Source organism: Cantharellus anzutake (assembly GCF_015039405.1).
Source record: "Cantharellus anzutake strain C23 chromosome Unknown EI90scaffold_365, whole genome shotgun sequence".
Classification (NCBI taxonomy): Eukaryota; Fungi; Basidiomycota; class Agaricomycetes; order Cantharellales; family Hydnaceae; genus Cantharellus; species Cantharellus anzutake.
Window position 1 is genome coordinate 9,974 of NW_024067315.1, and position 22,727 is coordinate 32,700.

A 22,727-nucleotide genomic window follows, 5' to 3' on the forward strand; every position below is an offset into this window, starting at 1 on the left:
TCCCGCACTAATGGAAGAAGGCGACTCTATCTCCATCGTCATTGCCCCATTTGTGGCCATCGAGGTTGACTATTGCCGCAAGCTCATGGACCTTGGTATCCCCTATTGTCAGTGGCCAGCTCAAGTGGAGGCCACTCATCGTGTCATCCTACTCACGTTGGAAGCTGCCAATCATGATGAGCTGCTCTCTTTGGTGCGTCATAGCCCACGAATTACCCGGCTCGTTCTCGATGAAGTCCATCTTGTCTGCCTTTGGTCTGCCTTTCGGCCCCAGTACTGTCTTCTCAAGAATTGGATGACAGTATCCATCCAAAAGGTGTTTCTGACAGCGACGTTGCCCCCTAAGATGTACAGTGAGCTCGCTTCCCTGTTGGGTCTGGATGCTCGTCGCACAGTGGTTGCACGAGACTCTCATACCCAGCGACCCGAGGTCCAATACCGGTTCGAACTGTCTTCTGATGTAGACCAGAGTGTTGTGTCGATAACCCGAAAGTACCTGTCGACACTTGAGAAAGGTCAACGGGTCATTGTGTTTGTGAGGGAGATATCTGATGCTGAACGAATTGCGGACCTTCTTGTTGATGATCAACAGCGCCCGATTGTCTACCACTCCCAGGTGCAAAGCCGCCAGGATCGCTATTGGGATTGGTATCGCGGGAACCAGCCCATTTTGATCGGCACTAGTGGGCTCTATCATGGGATCGATCATTCTTCGGTTGTGGCTGCAGTATTCCACGACTTTCCAGAGACCATTATCGAGTTTGCACAGGCGAGTGGACGAGTGGCCAGGGGCCTCAAGTTTGGTGTCTCTCATGTTGTCGTTCCCATGCAACAGCATCGATTCGCCTTTGGGGACCCAGAACGCCAGCAACTATTGTCATCACTCACATTGCCGTTGGCGGAGCAACCTTGCCGGCGACTAGTGTTGGGGCAGGTTTTGGATGACAAGCCGCTTACATGCCTGTACGTAGTTGACTCTGCCCTCTGCGATGTTTGTGAACTTCATAAGGTGAGTTGGGTTTATATGTGATCCTTTGCGGGGCTCATGTGTATTTTCCAGGAGCAAAGACATTCGCAATTTTTGGTATCCGGTACAAAGATACCGCCCCAGCATCTCCTTGAAAACCTTCTCCAACCCACTCAAACACCTAGTCATGTCCCCATTCCATTTCCCCTTCCCAAGCCACAGCGCCCTCACCTAATAAAGAAGAGGCCCCCGCCACCCACGATTCCAAACATGCCGATAGCTAACTCGATCGAGGAACGCTGGCCGCTCTTGCCCTCGATTCTTCCTTCATGCCTTGTCCAGCCAGAGTCTATCCCGGACAACGGACCCCCGCCACATGTCCCAGTGATGGACAAGTCACCTTCCATTCCTCTTTGGTGTTTTGAGCCTGCTCCACCTCCGTATTCCCGCTCCTCTCCTATCCCAGCCGCTATCCCGATCGATGAATCACCTACGAACGATGCGCCATCACACTTGCCTTCCGTCCCACTTTCCTGTCTCATCGCTCCCAATGTGCCCCCTTCCAAGGAACCCTCGATGGGTTCCAACATGGGTTCCGAAGGTGTAGAACCCCGCCGCTCATCATCACCAGAACGGCTACTTGGCATTCCTTATCTCGAGGGTGCCAGGCTTTTGCCATTTGAGGACAATACAGCCAATCGGGATGATCGCTTACCGTCTATCCCGGCTTGCTGCCTTATCGCTCCTCAGGCAGACTCTCTGATGGGTGTCTGCAGTGACGTGGTGAACGATCCCGTGTTGTTGGGTTGGGAAGTAGGAACAGGTTTTTCTGAGCAGGTATCCCCTACCCCCTCCACGATGCTTGACGCCCTGCGTGGTTCCAACGCCCATGAAGTCTTGTCCCGCTTCCACAGAGGATGCATTCTGTGCCTCTATCAAACCGGGAGGGAAGTCCACCACGCATCTCAGCTCAGCGTGGCTCCGATTTCAAGACCGTGTCCTTTTTATTCTCTCGGCACTCCATACGAAGTCTTCAAGCAGGGTCTCCATGGTGCCACTCCGTCATGCGTAGCTTTCCATCGAACCGTTGTTAGTGAACAAACGTATTCATATTGCGGTTGTTGCTACATTGACAAATGCCGATGTCACCCACCACATCACACGTTTTGTCATGCAGATGAGTCTTGCCCTGGGATAGATGATTTGGATGAACGAGAATGGTATCAGCGTCTTCTTTATCTCGCTTTCCGTCAATGTTGGGTGAGAGACAGAGTGGCACCCCACTTTGGGCACTCTTGTGAGTCCCCAGGATTGGGTATGGACAACAAGACAGTGGGAGAGTGGGGACGTTGGGCAGCCCATGTGTCAGCCGAGGGTATGAGACGCAGTACCATTGTAGCGGCCTTGGCATGCCAAGAGCTGCACCTGACATCTTCCTAGTGAACATTTGTAATACGACAAACTATTGTCGTGGTTATGACAAGGCAAGTGGCGACGATGCGGGTAGACCAGCACCGCCGAGCCACAAAAGCTTATGTTTCCACTTGTATTTACAGATGATATCTAACGAATAAGCATGCCCTTTGTACGTGTTTTGCTTCCATACTTGAGAGAGACTAACGTTTACATCACCGGTCACTCCTCGATTGTATGAATTGACCAAGATTGTTAAAGTATTTGTGCTATTTACACTAGTACAATCATGTATTACGCATCATGGGTAGTTCTCGTCCTTTGTATATATCGCTGTGCATTGACCTTGGAGAAATCAAGAAAGGAGACTGAACGAACACTTGACTCTTGAGGCTGTGTTTTCATTCATGCATGAATGTTATTGATCCCGACGTCGCAATGTGAATTTGATCCCGCTCCCTTATATAAACCCGATCTGATCTCGACCCCCCCTCCTCATATCTTCTCTCTGCTCTCCCTCCTCGTCTATCTCTGCTCTATCTCTATCTCTCTTAGTCTCGAATATGTCCCATAGTACGCTTCCACAATGGGTCACTTTCCGCCACTCTGATATTTCCTCCTAGGCCAGAAACGCGCGTTGTCCCCTGCTGCCAACTCCGATCCTCCTCTCAAAAAGTGTCGATGCCATGACGACGCACCACTTACGCCGTCCACATCCTCCTCACCACATCCATCCTCTATACCGCCCATGTCCTCCACGTCCTCCCCGCCACACTCATCCTCTACCCCGCCCACGTCCTCCTCCCCGCTACATCCATCCTCACCAGCAGACGCGTCCTTCATGGCAGACGCGTCCTCCAAGGCAGCCGTGTCCTCCGCGGCAGACGTGTCCACCGCAGCAGACGTGTCCAACGACGTGCCCACTATCCCAGATGTAAATCGTTTTTCATTTCCACCCCTCCATACTCATTGATTTCCGTAGAGTGTTACCACTCTCACCTCGGCAATGCATGACAGCGGATCAAGGTTCACCATCGTCGGGATAGTTCAACATAAATCAGGTGTCATGCCCTACAGGGGAGGGGGTGGATGTGAGTTCTTGTTGTTTGGTTTAATACGCTGCTGACTTTTCCAGTTTTCATGGAGTTTTTGCTTGCAGATACCACTGGGGGTGCGTTGGTTGAAGTGGCTAAGATGGATGGCAGCCTCCTTCCGAAAGATGCTGAAATTGGGGACGTATTGTGTGTCGGTTCCTGCAAGGTGACGTTAAATGTTTTTGCTGAGTGTATGTATTTATTTCTTCCCTTAGCTGCACAAGAACCGCGACCGTTTGATTTCCTATGCCGATCGGAGCACATACCGATACTGGTCGATCCGGTTGCAACGCTGGATGAATTTCGGGTTTATGAATCCCAGGGCATTCAAGGCGATGAGGAATCGGGACGGCCAATTGGACGCTAATCCATATACCAAGTTTACATCTGAGGTGTCAGGGTATGCGCGTTATTTGCCCGTCATGATGGAGACGCCTCGGGCATGCAGTAAGTTTGAGTTCATTTCTGGTCCTTGGTGCTATTTACCGTCTTTCTCTCAGCTGCTCAACGATGTTACTCGTTGACTTGGGAAGGGGACTCGTCGGGTTGGAGAGAGGTTAAAGGGGAACTGTCTGTGCTCAATACCGATCCACCACAGATGTGGTACTGTCTCGAATGTCAGGTCTTGTACGTCCAACTTTAATTCTATTTTCATGTGCTTATCACCCGTATAGCACCCACCCTGGAACCCATTGCATTCGGCACCCTGGTAGCAAGCCCGCGCTAGTGTGGTCTGGGATCTTCCAGCTGCATGGGGACGAAACCACGGAGATCCATATGTGTGGAGCGGTAAGGATTCGTAGCTCATGGGTTCTGATTATTTATTGACTCCCTTAGTTTGCGGACATTTCAACTGGAGAGGGTGACACAGCAGAGGAGGCCCTCTCTAGTTGGATGGAAAAGGTTGTCGACGTCACGAGTTGCATGTGTGGTTCATGCAAGGTGACGACTACCCTCCAGGTAATGGATATCTCGGCAAAAATCCAAGGGCCTAAAGGCACCAACCGAGAAGACCGATGCATCGTGCGCCCCTTCCACATCCTTCGTGAACACTAATCATCTTGTCCGCATCATATCGCCATGTTCTTTCACGGTAGTCATCTCTCTCCCGTACGCTCATCATTTCTTGCCACGAGATAAAATCGTGTATTTTTCATGTCATATAAATATGCGTAGCCGCAAAATTAAATATGTTTTACATCAGTACCCAAGCCTAGTTGTCCGACCCATGTCCGCAAGCGAGGTCCTCAGCTCTGGATGATAAGGATCATGACCGTGTGGCTTATGTTAATATGCATGGGCTTGCCCAATGAGCGACATACAGTTCAGAGAAAGAACTTTACCCACTGGGCTCCAAAGGCACAGAAGGCATACACCGTGTTCACCTAGAATTATTATAACATGTCAAATGCGACGCAAAGGAAGTGGGAATCGTTGTGAGGACTCGGGAAGGCTCAAGGAGGCTCACCACTTTAGATATGGGGAAAAAGGTTGCCTATCATGTATGGAGGGTGTTAGCCGGTGAAGTTTGTAGCATCCGGGACCAGCCGAAAGCTTCCTGCAAAAAAAAAAAACATGGCTCTGTTCCTCAATCGAAATACCACTCGGCGAAAGGGAGCCAGGAGTCTGCGTCGGATCGATCTTCATGTGCGTGGTACTAGCCGGCATAGAAATCATCCTGGGCATCGTCAGGCTGATCACTGACAATGTCGCACAGGCGTGCTCGTCGTCGCTGTATTTCCGGCACTAACTCCACCTACCTCGTCTTTGACTCTTCCCTGGATCATCCGATTCCCCGTTCCTTCCTCCATCTCCTCAGCATTCGTTTCCTTCTGGACAACGTGCGACCCTTGGGCACCTCAATCTGTTGGAGTAGCAAGAGGGTGCGTATGGTTTGTTTCCAGTCCCAACTCGTGCAGTGAAGACCACTACTGATCCATTTTGGAAACGGTTTTGACCTCTCGTCTCTCGATGGGTGCTCCACAGCAGCTCGAGTCTTTCCTTGACTCTTGCCATGAGGAACGAGATTAATATAACTTGCTGGCCATGGCGTTTTTCTGTCATCCACTGCATGCCTCATTGGTACGATAACAAACAGCTGTTAATCCGGCAGCCGTATTGTCAAGTTTTTGTATGGAGTAACGTTTCTCGCGAAAAGATGACAAGTACCTGCTCTCGTTCCTCGATCGGGTAATTAGTCATCATCATGCTCGTAGGTTCCCTTTGAATCCTCCTTGTCCTCCTTCATCTCACCTTCCTGACCACCATTCCATCAATTATTGTAGCATTTGACATCCCAAGCCCAAACGCGTTGTCATCCCCACAGACTTTGAGGATTTCTTGGTCAAGCTGACTAATTCTGCTGCAGTCTGTTCAACTTGCGGCTTGGTGGTTCCTTGGCGAGTGCCATCCTTGGTGAGACGTATGGCCATCAATTGGGAATCGCAGTATGTATGGTTTCTCATTCTGCCATTTTATTAACGCCGATGTCTCTGGGTTGTAGCTCAGCTTTGCCGCCCTCCAGAGCGATCAGAATAATGCTGTCGATACCGTTCTTGCAAAACTCACCCACTCCTCCCTCGCCCAATTTCATGGCAACCTCACACCTGTAACACTTGTTCTGCGTGACACCCTTGAACAGATCTGTCAGTCGATATGCGAATAATGCCATCTGCCATCATTCCCTTTACCATGTCATCCCTATCTACCTGCGCACTTCCGCTATCGTCAGTTTTAGCAAACTCGACATTGCGCACCGCCCCTCTCCTGGTCATAAAGCGCCCAAGTGCCCTTCTCGTCAATCCCACATGGGTTCCTTCGATGTTTGGCACCCCACTTTTTCCCCGAATTTTTCTGGGATGTGCGCTACCGCTACCCAAATGGCCGCATGGGTTGGCCATGGTTCGATTTCTTCCGTTCAGCACCTTTCTCTGGGCCAAGTGCAAAGATCGCCCGGGGTGGCCTGCGATCTAACGGGTTGGGTTTGATCTGAAATTGGTGCATTGTTCCATGACAGTACAATTGGGTTTGCTAAAATGTTCTTAGGATCGTATGCCCGTTTTTCCTAATATCTCGTTCTCATCGCTCGCTACATCCAACCGGCCACATCCCCTGGCTGTGACGGTTCTCTTGGAGATGTCGTGCCCTCCCACCACCTTACCGTGTCACCGCAACTGCCTACCCTGATGCTGTCTACCACCCACTCGGTGCATCGATTTCGGATGCATCTGACCCGACGCTTCTTGCAAGTCCCGTATCCAATGGCTGCCCCGTCATCCCACGTCACTGGGTTCTTCAAAAGTCCTCATTCCTTGATCAAGGAATCGGCCTTGTTCAGCGCCGTGATACCAGCCTTCTCCGTCAACTGTTTTGAGGGTCGGGACCGGAATGATGGGTACATTTCTTCCCATATGCCTCTGACTCGCTGTATTGATGCTCATCGATACCCTCAGGCATACACTTATTGCTGATGTGGCTTGCTCCTGGAGGGCCGATGGTTAGGACTCGTTGTACCAGCTTGCCCATTTCTTCATTACGTAGGGGCTGGATTTAAGTGGGTTCAATCTGGTCAGTGTATATATAAAAACAAACAAGAATTCAGTCAAGAGGAAGTGAATCTCATGAGCATAGATGGAAACCTTTGGTTTGTTGGTGTCTGCAACACAAACCGCGGTCTCCTGCGTTTGTGTCCACGAAGGTGAATGTGCGGGTTTCAGTCAACATGTTCGGTCCCTTGCAAAATAGCGACCTGATTAAGGCGCATATGTTATGTATCATACTTATTGTTCCACTAGTTCTTCATAGCCATCAGTGAGGGCGCGGACAATGCTCTTAGTAATTATGCAGACCAAACACAATAAGTATAGTGCTAAGTATCAGTATAAGATGAATCATGATGCGACAGCTGGTCATTGTCCCTTTCCAGATCTCGAAATGATCAACGCAAATCACGGTATTTCGGAAGGTGGTAACGCTGCGGATCACGACAGTGGCACTCTCAGATTGCCAGATAGTTGGAACCTCCCCAGATCCGCTCTCGTCCCCTTTTTTCTGGTATGAGAGTGGTCTTCCCGCAGAGAATCGTGGTAAATGACGGCAGAAACTTCTCCAGTAGTCTTACGTTTTCGCGTTGAGGGCGAATCGGTTGGGGTGGGTTGCGTGTTGCGTAGGGTGAAAAGACGGTGTACTGGCTAGGGGCGATAAGCTGCTGAAGGAAGCAATGGGAAAAGATTGACTCGACAAAGAGTCCCATGGGTACCTTCGTTAGTATCTGAGCAGGTTTCCTGTTCATTCGAATATTCCCATTTCCGTTAGCCTGGGGTGAAGTTGCTTGAGAACCGCCAGGAGTCTCCTGTTCACTTTGCGTGGCGGTATTAGGGGGGGACAAGGATCGTGGCTGGAATATAACCAATTGGGACCGGATAAGTTGTATCGGTTGCCCATCTGGACCAAGAGGGATGCCTTTGGTATATACAGCGAAAAGTCTGGCTTGAACGCCCTGGGAACCGTTGGTAGGGGAAAAAAAACATGGGGAATGGAATGACAGTAGCATGGGTCTGTTGAGATGTATCGATAGAGGTGGGTAAGCCTGTACCAGCCGTCGCAGTGGCAGAATCCGAAAATCCCGTATCCCCGCTTGCATGTTCTGGCGGAGCCACTGCACGTTCGCGCTTGCGATAAGGCCCTCACTTTGCGCTCGTTATCCTCTTTTTTCGCTCAGAATCTGTGCAGTCGGATAAACCGTAACATACGCAGCGACCACATGGCCCTTGCACGCCTTTTGGCAATTAGTACATGCATTTTTGATCTGCGTGCGCTTCGGTTTATCTGATGGTGAACCAGAATGACATGTATGGATAAGGGTAGTAGACTATGGGTAGCGGGGATGATTGGTTGCCACTTTGGTTTTCAGCTGTGGTAAGGGAGACTTCAGAAACTCGCATACTGGGCAAATCGATCACACGCACTCGTGAACCCCGGCTGGTTGGCCGTGGTTGGTTGGTTGTGGGTTTCCGAAGTTGACGGTGCCGCTCTGGAGCGGATGGCGTTAATTATGGGATTCAAGAATGAGAGCGTCGTTGGTGATGCTCAGGATTGTACGAGATTCCTGCATCGTTTGTCAATGCTCGATCGAGGAGGAACAGTGCCATTGCCCTGATCATGTCGATGCCTCGAAGCTTCCTCAAAGCTAGGCATCCCTACCCGACGATTATGACCTCGAAGAAAGTCTCAAAAACTCACACCATTGAAAGCCTTCCTACCACTCTCGCAAGCCCCGCGTCGAAGAGAATCGCCTGCACATCGAACCAAACATGACACGCAATCTCTTTCAACAACGACCAGGCTCGTCTTCTGGGTTTTCGGCGATGGTTACGATCGTACTATCGGTGTCGACATCGCGTTGAACAGGGATGTCGAGGATCTTAAGAAAGCAATCAAAGAAGAAATAAAGAAAGCATTGGAACACGTCGGCGCTGAAGCACTTGTCAAATTCGATGACAATTTTGAGGAAGCGCTCAATCTCACCGAACGACCACTATCAGGCCGGAGGGAGTTGGGACCGCTCTTTTTGCATAAATCTCCCAATGCTGCTCGTTGCCTCGATATCGTGGTAATACCCAGTGGTGCATTCTCGTAGGCGCCGAATGAGGGGCTGGGACTTGCCGTGTGATGGAAAATTTTTTCATATTTATTTGGATTAGTCAGTTCCTCCTTTCTTCCCTCTTAGCTTCGTCTGTTGTCCGTTTGTTTGTTTGCCCGTTTGTTTGTCCGTTGTTCATTTGTTTGTCCGTTGTTCGTTTGTCCGTCCATCCGTCCGTCCATCCGTCTGTCTATCCCTTCATTCCTCCCTTTTCCCCCTTAGCGCTAAGCAGCTGCAACGAACGGGTGGGCTTGGCTCGCCTGCCTGTTCAGTTAAAGCTATAGCCATTTGATCATTGGCTACCTGAGGCCCTCGATGCGCTGGTCATCGATGGCTGGATCCTCTCTGGGGGCTAATGGGAAAGCGTCTAAGATTTCTTCCGTCCGCACCTTTACCACCCATTCAGATTTCCGTCTGCAAGTTCATCATCCGATCAACCCTCGTGCAGTTCATCAAACATTGGGTATCCCGTCAATTGGGTTTCAGGTGGTTGTACATCGCATCTCTTTTTTCTCTTATTACCAAAGGATTTTTTTCTTTCTTTGTTATCTCATCTGGATGAAGCGCTGACTCTTGTTGCCTCCACGCCCCCCAATGGGACCATGGGTCTCTGAAATGGAGGCCACCGGCTGATGCATACTGAGGTCGTTGTCACCCCGCTGCAGGGGTGCATGGGTATGACGTATGCATGGTAATGTACCGATCACTCATCATCTTGTTGCTGACATTGATGTTCCATAGGGCTCCGGGCTCCTTTTTATTCTTTTTTCCTTTTTCATTCTTCTCATGATACTTCATTGGGGTGCACCTGGACTGCTGAACGTCAACCTGACGAAGCTGTCTTGCCAATGAATGCGCTTTGGCTGAAGGCCAAGGCCCTGACCATTATCTTACACCAATTTATTATTTTTATTTTTTATTTTATTCCACACTGGACACGACACGCGACTACCTGATGGGTTTGAGTAGGGGGGCAAGGGAAGCGAGAAGGATGTGTCTAACACGTTGGTGGTTGTGATGCGGAATATGTATTGATGGAAACAACTGTATGTGATATTATATAGAAGCAGGGACACGTAACCGTACTTTGAAGTCACATGATGTAATGTAATATCGCGCTTGGTGAAAAAAAAAGTACTGCGGAGTTGGTGTAACACATTTGTCTCTTTGCCTCACTATGAAGGCTCCTAAGATCCGCTCCCGGGCCAAGAGGGACCAATATCGACAAGCCGGTATTGGTCCAAAGCAGTTCAGAGCCATGCCTCGGTAGGTTTACCGTTCCTTGGCGTTCCATTTAAGCATCAACGTTCAACTAGAGAAGAGGCAGTAGAGGCTCACCGCCAGCGTATGGAGGGTATTGATGACCCACAAGTACGCAGAGAGGTTGAAGCAGCGGAAGAGCTGGTGGACTCCACCATCTTTAAAGCGCTGAAAAACACTGGTAAGTTTTAGGATATTTTCCCGTCCACTTTCGCCTGACCAACTTGCAACACAGTGCAGTTGGATATCGATTACGCAACTGTAGCCATGCACAACGACGAGGCTACTCCGCCCTCGAAAAGCCAAGCCAGACCCATCGAGCTGGCGCTCCCCACTATGACACCGGAACAAATGGCCGTTCTTCGTCATCCCGATGGTGCGGCAATCGAGGACCGGTCAGGGGTCCTTCTTGCGATCCGTCTCCCAAACGTCCTTATGGGTATTCATGTCTGTATTTAACCGTTCATTGCTGTTCATTATTGACACGTTATCCAAGGAAAACATGGTTAATGCTGGCCACAAGTTGAGCCACACGTACAAGTTCACCCGCGACCAGTATCGCGCTACTTTCAACACCGCTTCGTCCGATCTCTTCAAGAACGGCCAAATCCAGTACGGCTATCGGTATCAGATTGGGCGAACAGTGAGTGAACTTTCTATCGTGTCATGACAGAGGTTAACAAATTTGCAGGATATTCCCCCCGGCATCACCAAGGATGTGCGGCAATGCGTGGAGCAAAGCCACGCTTTCCACAAGCAGAGCGAGGCCTTTCATCACATCCTCAATCAATATTTGGAGAGGCTTGCCCCAAACCTGTCACGACAAAGTCGCCGCATGTGGGATTCTATCCGCCGCGATCGAGACCCGGAAGGTTACTTGGCACACATCAAGTGCCATTTCTTCAGCCAATTTGTCCGATTCAACGCCGGCACCAAATTCCATGCGGATAAGCGATCTTGTTGGTCCGGCTTCGATGCTATTGCCGTTTTTGGAGAGTACGATGGGGGAGAACTCCAGTTTGAGGATCTCAAATGTGGCTTCCCGTCTCGCCCTTCGGATCTATTCTTCATCCGTGGTGCAGGCCTCCGCCACGATGCTGCGTCTTGGTCAGGAAGTGGGCGAATGGTGATTGCCCTTTTTTCAGATCGGCGCGTCTTTTTCCACGAGTCTGTTGAGAGGCCCAGGGATCTTTACCCAGTTTATGGGAAGACCCACAAGGCTTTTCGTCGGCAGCACCCGTGTACGATGGCTACATGAAGGCCGTTTCCTCTTCCGCTTATTGTCAAATACAATTCCTTAAATAACAATCGCGTTGATGAGCATGATGAGTTGAGGTCCGTCTGCACGTTGACAGTTTTTTCGCGCTGGATCCAGGACTTTCACTTGAGTTCATTTTTCGGAATGATCAACGCCGTCTACCCTTTCAGTGTACCCAGCCGCACGCATCTGACGGTTCTGCGACCTCCTTTCTACATGCAAGCGATCCTTAGTCTCATAGCCGCTATCCAAGTTGCACAACCCGTCACATTGAGATGTCATCCTACTGCTCCCTCTGCACCCTGACGCTGTCTACCCTATTCTACATGAGTCTCTAGTGCATTGAATTCAAAGCATTCCATCTGACCCAACGTATCCCACGGCGCTACCTGCAACCCCTTCGTTCTCCGCCATTTCGCACTTCCACCGTGCGTTCTTGGGCTTAAAACATAGACTTGATTTAGTTGTCCAGACCCCCAAATTTTTGTTCTAGACGGTCGTCTCGTTGAGGAGATAAGGGGAGGAAGAAAGTTTTTTCATTCGTACTCGGGAACTCGTGGACGAGATACACGACAGCCATTTTTGGTGCAAGTTGGAGCCTGGGGGTTTAAAAAAATATTAAAAAATCCCACATACTTGTTAGGATGCCATCCTGTCATTTAAATATTTTATATGATTTTTTCCACTGCTGACTTTTGCGAATGTTTCGATGTGCGCTCAGAGGGTGAACGAGGTTGATGGGACTGATATGCCAAGGGGGATTGGAATTTTAATTCACTGATAAAATAATGTTAAATACGTTGTCTATATGTACAAAATTTGAACTAAAGCGGTCCAGTGGTTGTGGAGATAACGAATGGGTTGGGGGGATTCTTTCATTTCACCGCAAACGTCACTCTACCCTTGATCATGGTTGACAACCTGATGTGTTTCATGGTCTCTTTCTTTTAGCTCCCTCGTTGCAACCTCTATAGCCATTGTCTCATTGTCGAAGATAACATACATCAGATCACGGTGACAGTCGGAACATGATTCCTGTCATGCCCATGACGACGTTTGCGACGGGTAGCGACATCGTAAGAATGTAATTGGACTGCCAACCCACGAGCATATCCTGCGACCTCGTGGTCAAAGGCTACACGCATCAACTTGTCAAGTGCATGGATGGCATCGATCTTGCGATCGTCGACGGGGGTACACCCTTGGTGATCACACAAACCGATCCAAATGTCGATCTCAGGGTGTCCAAATCGTTTCGAAAAAACCGTGCTCCGATAAAAGTCAATGAAAAACGGTGGTGCAAGGATGACGACCGGGCCCCACTGATCGATCAGGATTTGTTTCTGGTCCAAATGTCAAAGTTTACTCACGTAGAAATACGAGTTCAGCCAGTGTGTAGTAGCCGTTATTTCCTTGCTAAGAGAGCAACCGTCGTATGGATGTTTCGTGTTGTCTGCCGAGTAACGAGAGCGCAAGATGTGCTCAAAAGTGGGAGAGATGGGTGTCTGGACATCTTCGCGAGTGATATAGCTTGCTGTTTCCACAAGCACGAGCAGAGCCTCTAGGGTATCCAATGCAAACCGTTTCAACGACCCACTGTGGGTATACCTACTCCGGAGCTGGCGGAGAGATGAAGAAGGATCTGCAGAAAGAAAGATGGACGTACATCGACGATCTTGTCGAATTGGGACAAGGGATCACTGTTGGAAATGATTGAGGTCATGTCGGGGGGCTCCTCTAAGCCTGCAGGAAACAAAGCATGCTTGCAACAGAGTTCAGATCAAGGACGTACGGAGCTGGATGAAACTCACCCAATCACGCAGCCGTATGGCAGGGATTCCCATTAGTCCAATACGCATACGAAGGGTGTTGATCTCGCATAGAGTGATTCGCTTCGATCCAGTCTTGGTGCGAGAGTTAAGCAGCGTGTCGGGCATGAACCAACTTTGATCGCGGAGGGTCTCGAAGGGCATTGGGCCTTCGGTGGCAAGGTTTTGCATCTCTTGCATGTCGTACGCCCACTTGGGAGGGGTTGATTGGGGAGATATGTGAGTGAAAGATGACTTACTGGCGCTTGCGTGTTTGTACGACTCGCAATTGGGTTAGGGCCTCTATTGGTGGTTCCACCGCTGCCCCCATTGCCGTTGGCATTCCCATCGCCACCCTCATCTTGGTTCCGAGGACCGAGAATGTGGTCCATTGTCTATGAAATGTTATGAACGTCCCCCTCTGAATATGTGGGCCTCACGTTGAGTTTGTCTCGGAGGCGCATGAGTACCTCGACGAGATTGTTGACATGATCCGCGTTTTCGTCTTGCAGGATTTCTTGGATATGATTCATTCTGTCCATAACGTGCATGGCAACGTCATTATAGAGCTCGTAGGCCATGCTAGGCATCGTAGAAGATGGGGAGGGGAAAGTGACGTCACGCGTCACCTCCCGCGTCACCTCCCACATCTTATTTCCACCATGTCTCCAGACGTGCCACCACCTTCCAGCTCACAACCATCAATCTCTGCAGAGCTAGAGGCGGGAATAATCCAAGCAGAGAAGAGGGTGGCAAAGGTTGGGGGGCGCGTGTTCAGCAAAGGCAGGATGGCGGCGCCAGGAGGCAAGACCGGAGGTAACGTCAGGTTACATGCTCGTACGACAGCTGATAACCGTGTTTTAAGGTGAGGGGGAGGCAGAAGGACAGGCTGATAAGTAAACAACGCGTCGATCATTGCAAGATGCTGACGGCGAGGTGCACAGGGCTCGAGGAAAAGCTCGAGGAAAAGGAAGGCCTCATCGCCGGCAGTGACGAAGACGAAGAAGAAAAAGACCCAAAAGGCGGCCCAGTCCTCGTCTACAGCCATGGAGCCGGCCAGTGAAGAGGAAGAAGGGGATTGGGGGGAAATTGACTCGGAAGAGTTGGCATTATTAGGGGAGTATGACATGTCGCAGCACCACTAGAACAGGGAAAAATGACGAAAAATTGCATTATACGGCCATTCATTTACTTTACAAGTGTGGATCACACGTTCAGATGCGCCCTTCTGTAAAAGACCCATCATGTTTATAAATAATATGTACGGGGTTGGGTTGGGTTGTAATAAGACAGTAATTGTCCTGGGCTGAAATTGCAGGCAGAAAGAGGAGACCCTTGCTCCTACTGGAACACAGGGGACTTTCGTCTGGGGGGACTCATCAGCCCTTTTTGCCTAGTATTTATACTTGCACAGTACAGGTCTGTGCACCTGAAAAGCATCCCACAACTGGTTTTCTATTAATCTTGGAGGATCTTGGGTAGAAAACCGATTTTACCATAGTTATAGTTATCCTAAAATTATGATAAAATATGCAACAGAAAGCTACAATGCTATAGAATTTAATGGAAGTATTTATTTCCATAAAAGGCAAGTAGTTTTTCCATTATTTACGAAATAATGGACCCAATCTTGTTAAAACTCAAGATTAACTATCCTTAGGACAGCCTATCTTTTTTGTTTCAGTGTAAAATGGATAGTATCATCCGATTTACAGACTGGTCAATCCCGTGGATTCGCCCTCGAAGGGGCTTCGAGGGAAATTCCCACGAAAAATTGAATTGATTTTTCATTCTCACGACCCCTTCGAGGGAATTCTCACGGGGCTTCGAGGCATTCAATTTTTGAATGACCCGGCAACTCCCTCTATCCTCATCGTCTACCTTAGCATCCTTGTCACTCATCACTTCTTCCTCACTGTTTCCCACGTTCTTCGCATACTTTTATATAATCAATTTGTACCTCTCAATACCTTCTGAAATATAAAATTTGAGACTGAATTGACTAGTAGATTATCGAGAAATGCAAAAAATTTCGCGAGAAATTCAAGACAAGCGTCGGTCCAATGCCTCAACTATTCCTGAAACAATGAAACTTGTGGAATATGTGGACCCCTATGTCGCCCAAAGGGGTCTTGCTACTGTTTCCCATGGTGTTCAGAGACTTTACATAATCAATGATATCAAATTTGAAACTGAATTGATTAGTAGATTATCGAGAAATTCCCACTACTCCATAGCGGGTCCTATGCCCCAACTCAATTATCCTATGCACACGGTCCTCTATGACCCCCAAACCCAGGGTCCATTCTCTGCCCCATACAGTTCTATTCCTCTCGCTGTGTGGCTGCAGTGTAAATTACGTGGTTCTGAAATAAGAGTATGTGGTGGGTTTACAGAGCGAGAGCAAATCTCAGGCTTCGTCTCAGCCAATAGCAACATTGAGAGTGAACATGCATGCGGGGTAAGAGTAGCGGGATCTGCCGCTTCAGGCGGTGTTCCCCAGTTATTCAAAAAAATTCACAAGAAATTTTAGTACATTTCCATGTTGCAACCCAACACCGTTCAACACTGTAAACCTGTAGCTCATGAGTGGGTAAGGTGAGGCAACCAATCAGAGTGCTTCAATCGCAACTCTCCCCAGCTTTTAGTATATGTAGATATTATATGATTCCTCGATCAAGTAATGTTAAACTGCCCCACTGAGATGTCGGTTACCATAGTGTGATTAGTCATCTCGAAAGACGTTGCAACCCAACCCAACGCTTTTGAACCATTATGGCAGCACCAAGAAGGTTTTTCGTCTTTCAAAAGTAGGGCATCACAATGATTACACGGAGTCGTGTTCCATGGTGTGGAGAGAGCAGGGGGGTTCCAGGAGTGTAGGTATGCGAAGGATCCAGTGTTGGATCTTCTACGACGTACGGAAGTGGATGGTTCAAGCGAGTTCATGATGTTTTCTGAAGAACAGGCAGGGTGCACTAACAAAGAGTTTCATTCGGGTGGAGCGACATTATATACACAAATCAAGAGTACAATAGCATAGAGACAAACACGGAAAATTGGAAGGGACGTTCATGACCCTCATTCTGCATTTAGCACTTAATGCGTTTGTTGCTGCTCTCCGCATCGTCATTGTCATGATCGTCTTCCCAATCCTTGGGACTAAGCACGGATGTGGTAGTGACGTCATCAGCGGAAGTCGCGGGTTCTCGATTAAACAGGCTCCTTTTTTTGTGCGGGGCAGTGGCAGAAGAAGTGGAAGCGGAGGAGCGTAAGTACCCGATGTCTTCCAACTTGAAGCGGGCAACGTTGTCGTGGATGTCATGAAATCGAGCAGTGGACAGGAGTCGCAGTGGGTGGATAGTAGAAGTTTTTCCATCGCGTGGTAGACGGAATGAGAATGGTGACAGAAAAGTTAAGGACGGATTTGGACTGTATGTACATCATGAGCGGATTGGGTGGTGTGGTGAGTGGAAGACACATACCACAGCCTGGTATGCGCCAGTGGCCAATGTGAACCAACGATCGCCAGTGGCAGTACACAAGCCCGTGAAGTCGAAAAAAGCGTTGGTGTCAGTAACGGGACGCATGTCCTTCCCCGGATTGTTGCTGAGCAACACAGTCAAGGAGGAGAGGGAGGAGGTGGCGATAAACTCCCCATTGACAATGCGAGGGATGAAAGAGCCGCGAACAAATAGCAGATCACCGAGCGAAGGAGGCAGAATGGTAGTCGATTTAGGAACAAAGAAGTTGAATTTGATGTTCATGGCATCCGCGACGTCGGAACCTGGCCCGTCAATTGAGCGGCATGGTATCAGTGGAGACGCGGGAACGAAAACTGAGCGCACCAATGAGGAAGTCACTGTGCAGGCGACTATTACTGAATTCTGGATCGCTGTTTAGAAAGGCATACGCTGTGAAGTGGGAGCGGAGTGTGATGTTCAGCGCCATCAGGCCAGAGCGAGGGGAGTTGGGGATGGAAGATGAGGTGCTTTTGTGTCGGATCGCGCGAAGAGTGAATGAGGCCACTTACGTAGCATCATAACCTAGGATGAGACACATGGGCAGCGAGGTGTAATGAGCGCAGAGGCGCTGAGCCGTGTGTGGAGATTGAACGAATCAAGGGTGTGGAGTGCGTGTCGGATGGCAATCCTTGTGGAAGAGTGGCGACGAAGTGTGGGATCCCACAGACTACGCAATGTAGACACATGTCCGTGTGCGATTTGGAATGACTGGCGCTTGCGTGAGTCAGAGGTTTGGTTCTGGAGCGACGTCATTGCGACAAAAAACCGTGCAAGTCCGTGGTAAAGCCAGCGAATGAGGAGGCGCAAAAACGTGGGAGAAAGTGTGCGGAGCCAATGAGAGAGCGAGAATCAGGAGCGGACCAATGGGAACGCTTCGATCAGAACTCGCTCCCAGCTATTAGTATATGTTAATATTATATGATTCCTCGATCAAATAATGTTAAACTGCCCCACTGAGATGTCGGTTACCATAGTGTGATTATCCACACTGCAGGCCGAGTCCTTATGCCGCTTGCATCGTCTGCCATAACGCAGATTGCATGAGGGGTTGGGCAATTGGGTCGGGGGTTGGGCAATTGGGTTGGGGGTTGGGGGTTTGGGTAGGGGGTTGGGCAATTGGGTAGGGGGTTGGGGGTTTGGGTAGGGGGTTGCGTTGGGTTAGGGGCTGTGGTATGGTGTTCGGTCTATTGAAAAAAAACAACTTTAAGTAACATTTAGTGTGAAGCGAGACAGCCCCCACAGCGACCACCGGTGGGCTGCAACAGCGCCCATCCAGTGTAGAGTGAGGACGTGGGGCTGGGGAGCGAGCGGAACACACTGGATGCAAAGAATCACATGAAGGATATTAGAGCAGTGGGCAACACACACATCTAGCCAGCCGGAATAACACACACAGAATGTAGCATAAGAGCAGGAATTCTACACCAATGTCATGTTGAGATTCACCGTGTGTGTGGGTTGTCGGAGCAGCAGTCACATGGGTTAAGGCGAGTAACTCGCCTTGACCCATGTGATCTTTATTCTGTATTTGTTTGTTTGTTCGTTACTCGCGTAACTTTTAATTCAACCCCGACCTTGATGGATGCATATGACTCTGATTCATCCTTTGAAGAGATTGAAGAGCAAGAGAATGAAGACGAAGAGCTGTAATATTTATTTTATGGCCCTTGGTGCAATTCCTTGATTTGCTTCCTAGATGTCTAATTTGCGATGAACCGCTGGCCAATCCAGACGCACCCTATAACCACTATTGGCGAAGCCATCCAGAGAGCTCATTTGGGTGCACTATATGCCGTATCATATTCCCCAGTCCTGAAGAGGAAGCCACCCATGCCCAGCGACACCACCTTGTCGTTTCTCTAGGTTAGTAAATTGCAGCCTCCTTCTGTGTGACTAATGCCTTTTCACAGGTAGCGAAGACATTCCTCTCGCAAATGCATCCTACTATTGTCCATTATGCCCTACCCAGCCACCATTATCCCTGTGGCACTTTGGACTGCATGTCCACACATCTCACGCGCAGTCCTTTCTCCTTCCTGGTCCAGATACTCAACTCCCCCTGGGAAATGGCCTTACCTACCATCCCCGATTCCGCCTTCTGTTGTGTGATATCGCTCACCATGCCCTAGATGTCACTCATACACCTCAAGAACACCCGTTGTCCAACCACCTCCATCAGTGTCGCCATGACTGTCCCATCGACGAGGTGCTAGAGATCGTCTCCCGTTTCTGTATCCCTACCCCAAACTTGAACACTTCCCTCCCACCTGGTCCCCATCCACTCTTGCCATTCCTTGGAGAACCAGTTCCTGGATTCATGTGCCCTCATTGCCAACATGGTTTCCCGCAAACCGGATCTTCAGGCAAAGATCCTCACAAGGGTGTGCGTGAACATTACCAGACACACAAGTTGCCTGAACATTGGAAGAAAATGCACTCGCGGCCAGTAAAGCTCCAGAGATGGTACCCACCGGATAAAAAGATACGATATAGCCCATTAATCATCAGCGGATCAGCGCCCATTCCATGCTCTCCTTGGGTCATTGTCTCAGAATCCCCCACTTCTGCCCCTTCGCATCAGATCTCATGTTTAAACTCGCTTCTGCCAGCATACTCCCCTCCAGAACCATCCATCATCGATGACAGGGATACAAGCGCCACTGTGGAAAGGATGGGTTGGAAACGATTTGCTACACATGATCTAATGCAGCAACATCTCCAACTTCTTACTGAGACCGCCTCTATTGAAGAGACGGACCTTGATGTTGGCCGTCTGCATCGCTGGTCTGAGCAGTATTTGACATATATTGAAAGTCAACTTGAACACGTACCCCACAATCTGCGATTCCAGCTGGTTCAAATTTCACAGTAGGTTGCACGTTGGGAAGGGCACACTATGAATTTGACTCTGACCAGACCAGATGCCAAGAGGCCGTTCAGCGCTGCATCCTCAAAGGGTACTTTCAGTACTCGAAGCCGTCACCTCACAAAAGCCCTCACGTTTGCCTGCGCATTACACACCGTCCACTTGAATGGGGCTATCCCCCAACGCTGGCAGTTCCCCTCCGGAAAGTATTGGGTCGATTATGTCAAATGCTTGTCGACGAATCTGTGGGTGGCCCTTGATCAGCTTAAACAGTCCCTCCTCGGCAACGACGATGGATTTATGGTCATTGGAGATGTCTGGTCCGAGCTGTGGGCCGAGCGCACTAGTCCTTGGCAGTCTAACTGGGATACGTTGATGGAGCGCTTTATCTTTGCATCGGTGATTGGCTCCAAATCCCAGAGGAGCACTATTTACCACTTTCAGAGACCCGATGCTATGGCCTCCACAGTTTCCCATTTGACATGGCTGGCACGTACAATCGGCATCTTTGGCTATATCAAAGAACGCAACCTAAAAACATCATCGGATAAATTGGACATGTAAGTGATTTCTGGCTGACCAAGTGCACATATTGAAGATTCCCAGGTGCTTTAAATCTCTCCTCCCTCTCCTCGACACAACCTCGTCTACACCCTTCTCACGACTTCGCTATCTGGCCAAGTGGCTCTCAGGTGTCGTTAGAGTCAGGGGCTCATTGACACCTAGCGACTATTTCTCCTGGCCCAAATCTGCGATCAATACCTCATTCTTTTGGAAAGGTGCCCTAGTGGATGTGGAGATCATTCGTGCAATGCCTGGAAGAAGCATCAGGGAGGTTCGTCACGCGTTTGAAAAGTTATACCAGTATGCGACGCCTGGATGGGTCCCGACCCAGCTGAGGGAGAGAATCCGACAAGGACTTCAAGTGGTGCCATCAAGTTGTTTCATTGATCCTGTTGAATCCCTGGAATCGTTCATCGATCTCCCTGCCAACGGCCTGTTGACGTTTGCAGACGAGTTTTTGGGAGCTATTTCCCAGTGTCATTTCCTCGTCTTTCAGACGGCAGGAAAGCTTGCTATCAATACTGCCCTTTTCCATCAATTCCTCCAACTTTCGTCCAAGCTCAATAGGGTGAGTACTTTTATTCAGGTTCAGGTTGCAATTGAACATTGGCACAGGCATTGATGGTGGCAACCCATTTGAGCGTGGGCGCAGTTGCAAGAGGAACTGAGGTTGTTAGTCAGACATTCAGAGGCACCGAGATTGGCGGTGAGCAGTCCTTCCGGATCTGTGCCGGGTTGGGCGCACTCGTCTCTATCTACATGAAAACTCGGCATCTCAACGGGGCACGACGAGTTGTTCGATTCTTACCTGATGGGCTCACTGAACTTCTCATTGAATATCTCGTCATCGTCCGTCCTGTGGAGACAAAGTTTGCCCACCTATTCTACACCCATCAGGTTGCGGATTACCAGCGCTTCCTTTGGGTGCAACATGGACGGAGAGTGAATCCGGTTTCACTCTCACAAGGAATCAGTCACATTGCTGGCAATGGCCATTTGGGTCTCAAGTTCAACCTACACATGTGGCGTCAAGTTGCCAAAGCCATTCTTACAGGCGTAGTTGTGAGGCAGACGGAACAAATGTATGCATTCACTCGGCCAGAACTAGTCCACCCTGCCATTCATTATGGGTTTGGCCACTCGGACACGATTGGTGAGACCCGATATGGCGTTGATGCATCAAAAATCTCAGCTATCAGCGAGGGAGATTTGCTGGCAATGCAGGACCTTTGCCAGAGATACCATGTATGGGCTGGGCTATCCGAAGTTCATTTGGTGCGAACGTTCATTTTATTGTTACCGTCTCTGACATTTCGAATAGATTCCTACATCCCTGCAGAATCCAACTTGCCCGTCTCCTCTCACTCAACCTATTCCTGATATTCGAGGCCTTTTTGACTACATGTTCCGTGAGAGGCAGCATGAGTGGATGAGGAATATGAAGCGAACTGTCCCTGCATTTGACCCCACTTCTGGTTGTGCATTCGCCGAGGACCATGTACCCCCACTCAATGCCAGTGTTCTGGCATATCTCCAGGATATCTATGGACGTCCTACCACAGTCAAGTCCATCGCTCAGGCCCAGTTCCTCTCCTGGCTGATGACCACTCAGAATGACATCATTGCCATCCTCCCCACAGGAGGAGGAAAGTCTTTGTCGTTCCTCCTTCCTTCGCTCATGGAGGATGACTCTGTCTCGATTGTCATTGCCCCATTTGTTGCCATTGAAGTCGATTATTGCCGCAAGCTCCAGCACCTTTGCATCCCATATTGTCAATGGCCGGCTCAAGTGGAGACCACACATCGCGTCATCCTAGTCACGTTGGAAGCTGCCAATCACGATGAGCTGCTCTCTTTGGCACGTCATAGCCCACGCATTACACGGCTTGTTCTTGATGAGGTGCATCTTGTGTGCCTTTGGTCCACCTTTCGGCCCCAGTATTGTCTTCTCAGAAATTGGATGACGGTATCTATCCAAAAGGTGTTTCTGACCGCAACTTTACCCCCTAAGATGTATAGCGAGCTCACTTCCCTGTTGGGCCTCGATGCTCGTCGCACTGTGGTTGCCCGAGACTCTCATACCCAGCGACCTGAGATCCAATATCGGTTTGAACTGTCTCCTGACATAGACCATAGTGTTGTGTCGATAACCCGAAAGTATGCGACGACGCTTGAGAGAGATCAACGGGTCATTGTGTTTGTAAGGGAGATTTCTGATGCTGAACGAATTGCGGACCTTCTTGTTGAGAATCAGCGGCGCCCGATTGTCTACCACTCCCAGGTGCAAAGCCGCCAAGATCGCTATTGGGATTGGTACAACGGGAAGCACTCT

The 22,727-nt window shown here is 49.5% G+C and overlaps 5 protein-coding genes across 5 annotated transcripts; 4 read left to right on the forward strand and 1 right to left on the reverse strand.

Moving 5' to 3' along the window:
* Window positions 1–1,237: 1,237 nt before the first annotated feature.
* EI90DRAFT_3025478 (uncharacterized protein) lies at window positions 1,238–2,407 on the forward strand (the record flags this gene model as incomplete). Its single annotated transcript, XM_039057922.1, has 1 exon — window positions 1,238–2,407. The coding sequence occupies one exon, from the start codon at window positions 1,238–1,240 to the stop codon at window positions 2,405–2,407; it is 1,170 nt and encodes a 389-aa protein (XP_038907425.1).
* A 536-nt stretch (window positions 2,408–2,943) lies between these two features.
* On the forward strand, window positions 2,944–4,530 carry EI90DRAFT_3141098 (uncharacterized protein; the record flags this gene model as incomplete). The annotated part of the gene is made up of 8 exons (XM_039064973.1): window positions 2,944–2,953; window positions 3,004–3,314; window positions 3,363–3,471; window positions 3,540–3,616; window positions 3,690–3,921; window positions 3,975–4,101; window positions 4,149–4,263; window positions 4,312–4,530. 8 exons carry the CDS (start codon window positions 2,944–2,946, stop codon window positions 4,528–4,530), a joined length of 1,200 nt encoding a protein of 399 aa, XP_038907426.1.
* Window positions 4,531–8,346: 3,816 nt separating this feature from the next.
* Window positions 8,347–9,112, forward strand: EI90DRAFT_3025480 (uncharacterized protein; the record flags this gene model as incomplete). Its single annotated transcript, XM_039057923.1, has 3 exons — window positions 8,347–8,467; window positions 8,493–8,570; window positions 8,727–9,112. 3 exons carry the CDS (start codon window positions 8,347–8,349, stop codon window positions 9,110–9,112), a joined length of 585 nt encoding a protein of 194 aa, XP_038907427.1.
* Window positions 9,113–10,221: 1,109 nt separating this feature from the next.
* On the forward strand, window positions 10,222–11,633 carry EI90DRAFT_3162176 (uncharacterized protein; the record flags this gene model as incomplete). The annotated part of the gene is made up of 5 exons (XM_039066279.1): window positions 10,222–10,381; window positions 10,432–10,556; window positions 10,611–10,822; window positions 10,872–11,018; window positions 11,067–11,633. Exons 1-5 carry the CDS (start codon window positions 10,293–10,295, stop codon window positions 11,631–11,633), a joined length of 1,140 nt encoding a protein of 379 aa, XP_038907428.1. The 5' UTR covers window positions 10,222–10,292.
* Window positions 11,634–12,637: 1,004 nt separating this feature from the next.
* On the reverse strand, window positions 12,638–14,687 carry EI90DRAFT_3025482 (uncharacterized protein; the record flags this gene model as incomplete). Its single annotated transcript, XM_039057924.1, has 8 exons — window positions 12,638–12,976; window positions 13,004–13,252; window positions 13,300–13,376; window positions 13,426–13,654; window positions 13,702–13,836; window positions 13,882–13,975; window positions 14,083–14,582; window positions 14,634–14,687. The coding sequence occupies 8 exons, from the start codon at window positions 14,685–14,687 to the stop codon at window positions 12,638–12,640; spliced, it is 1,677 nt and encodes a 558-aa protein (XP_038907429.1).
* Window positions 14,688–22,727: the final 8,040 nt, after the last annotated feature.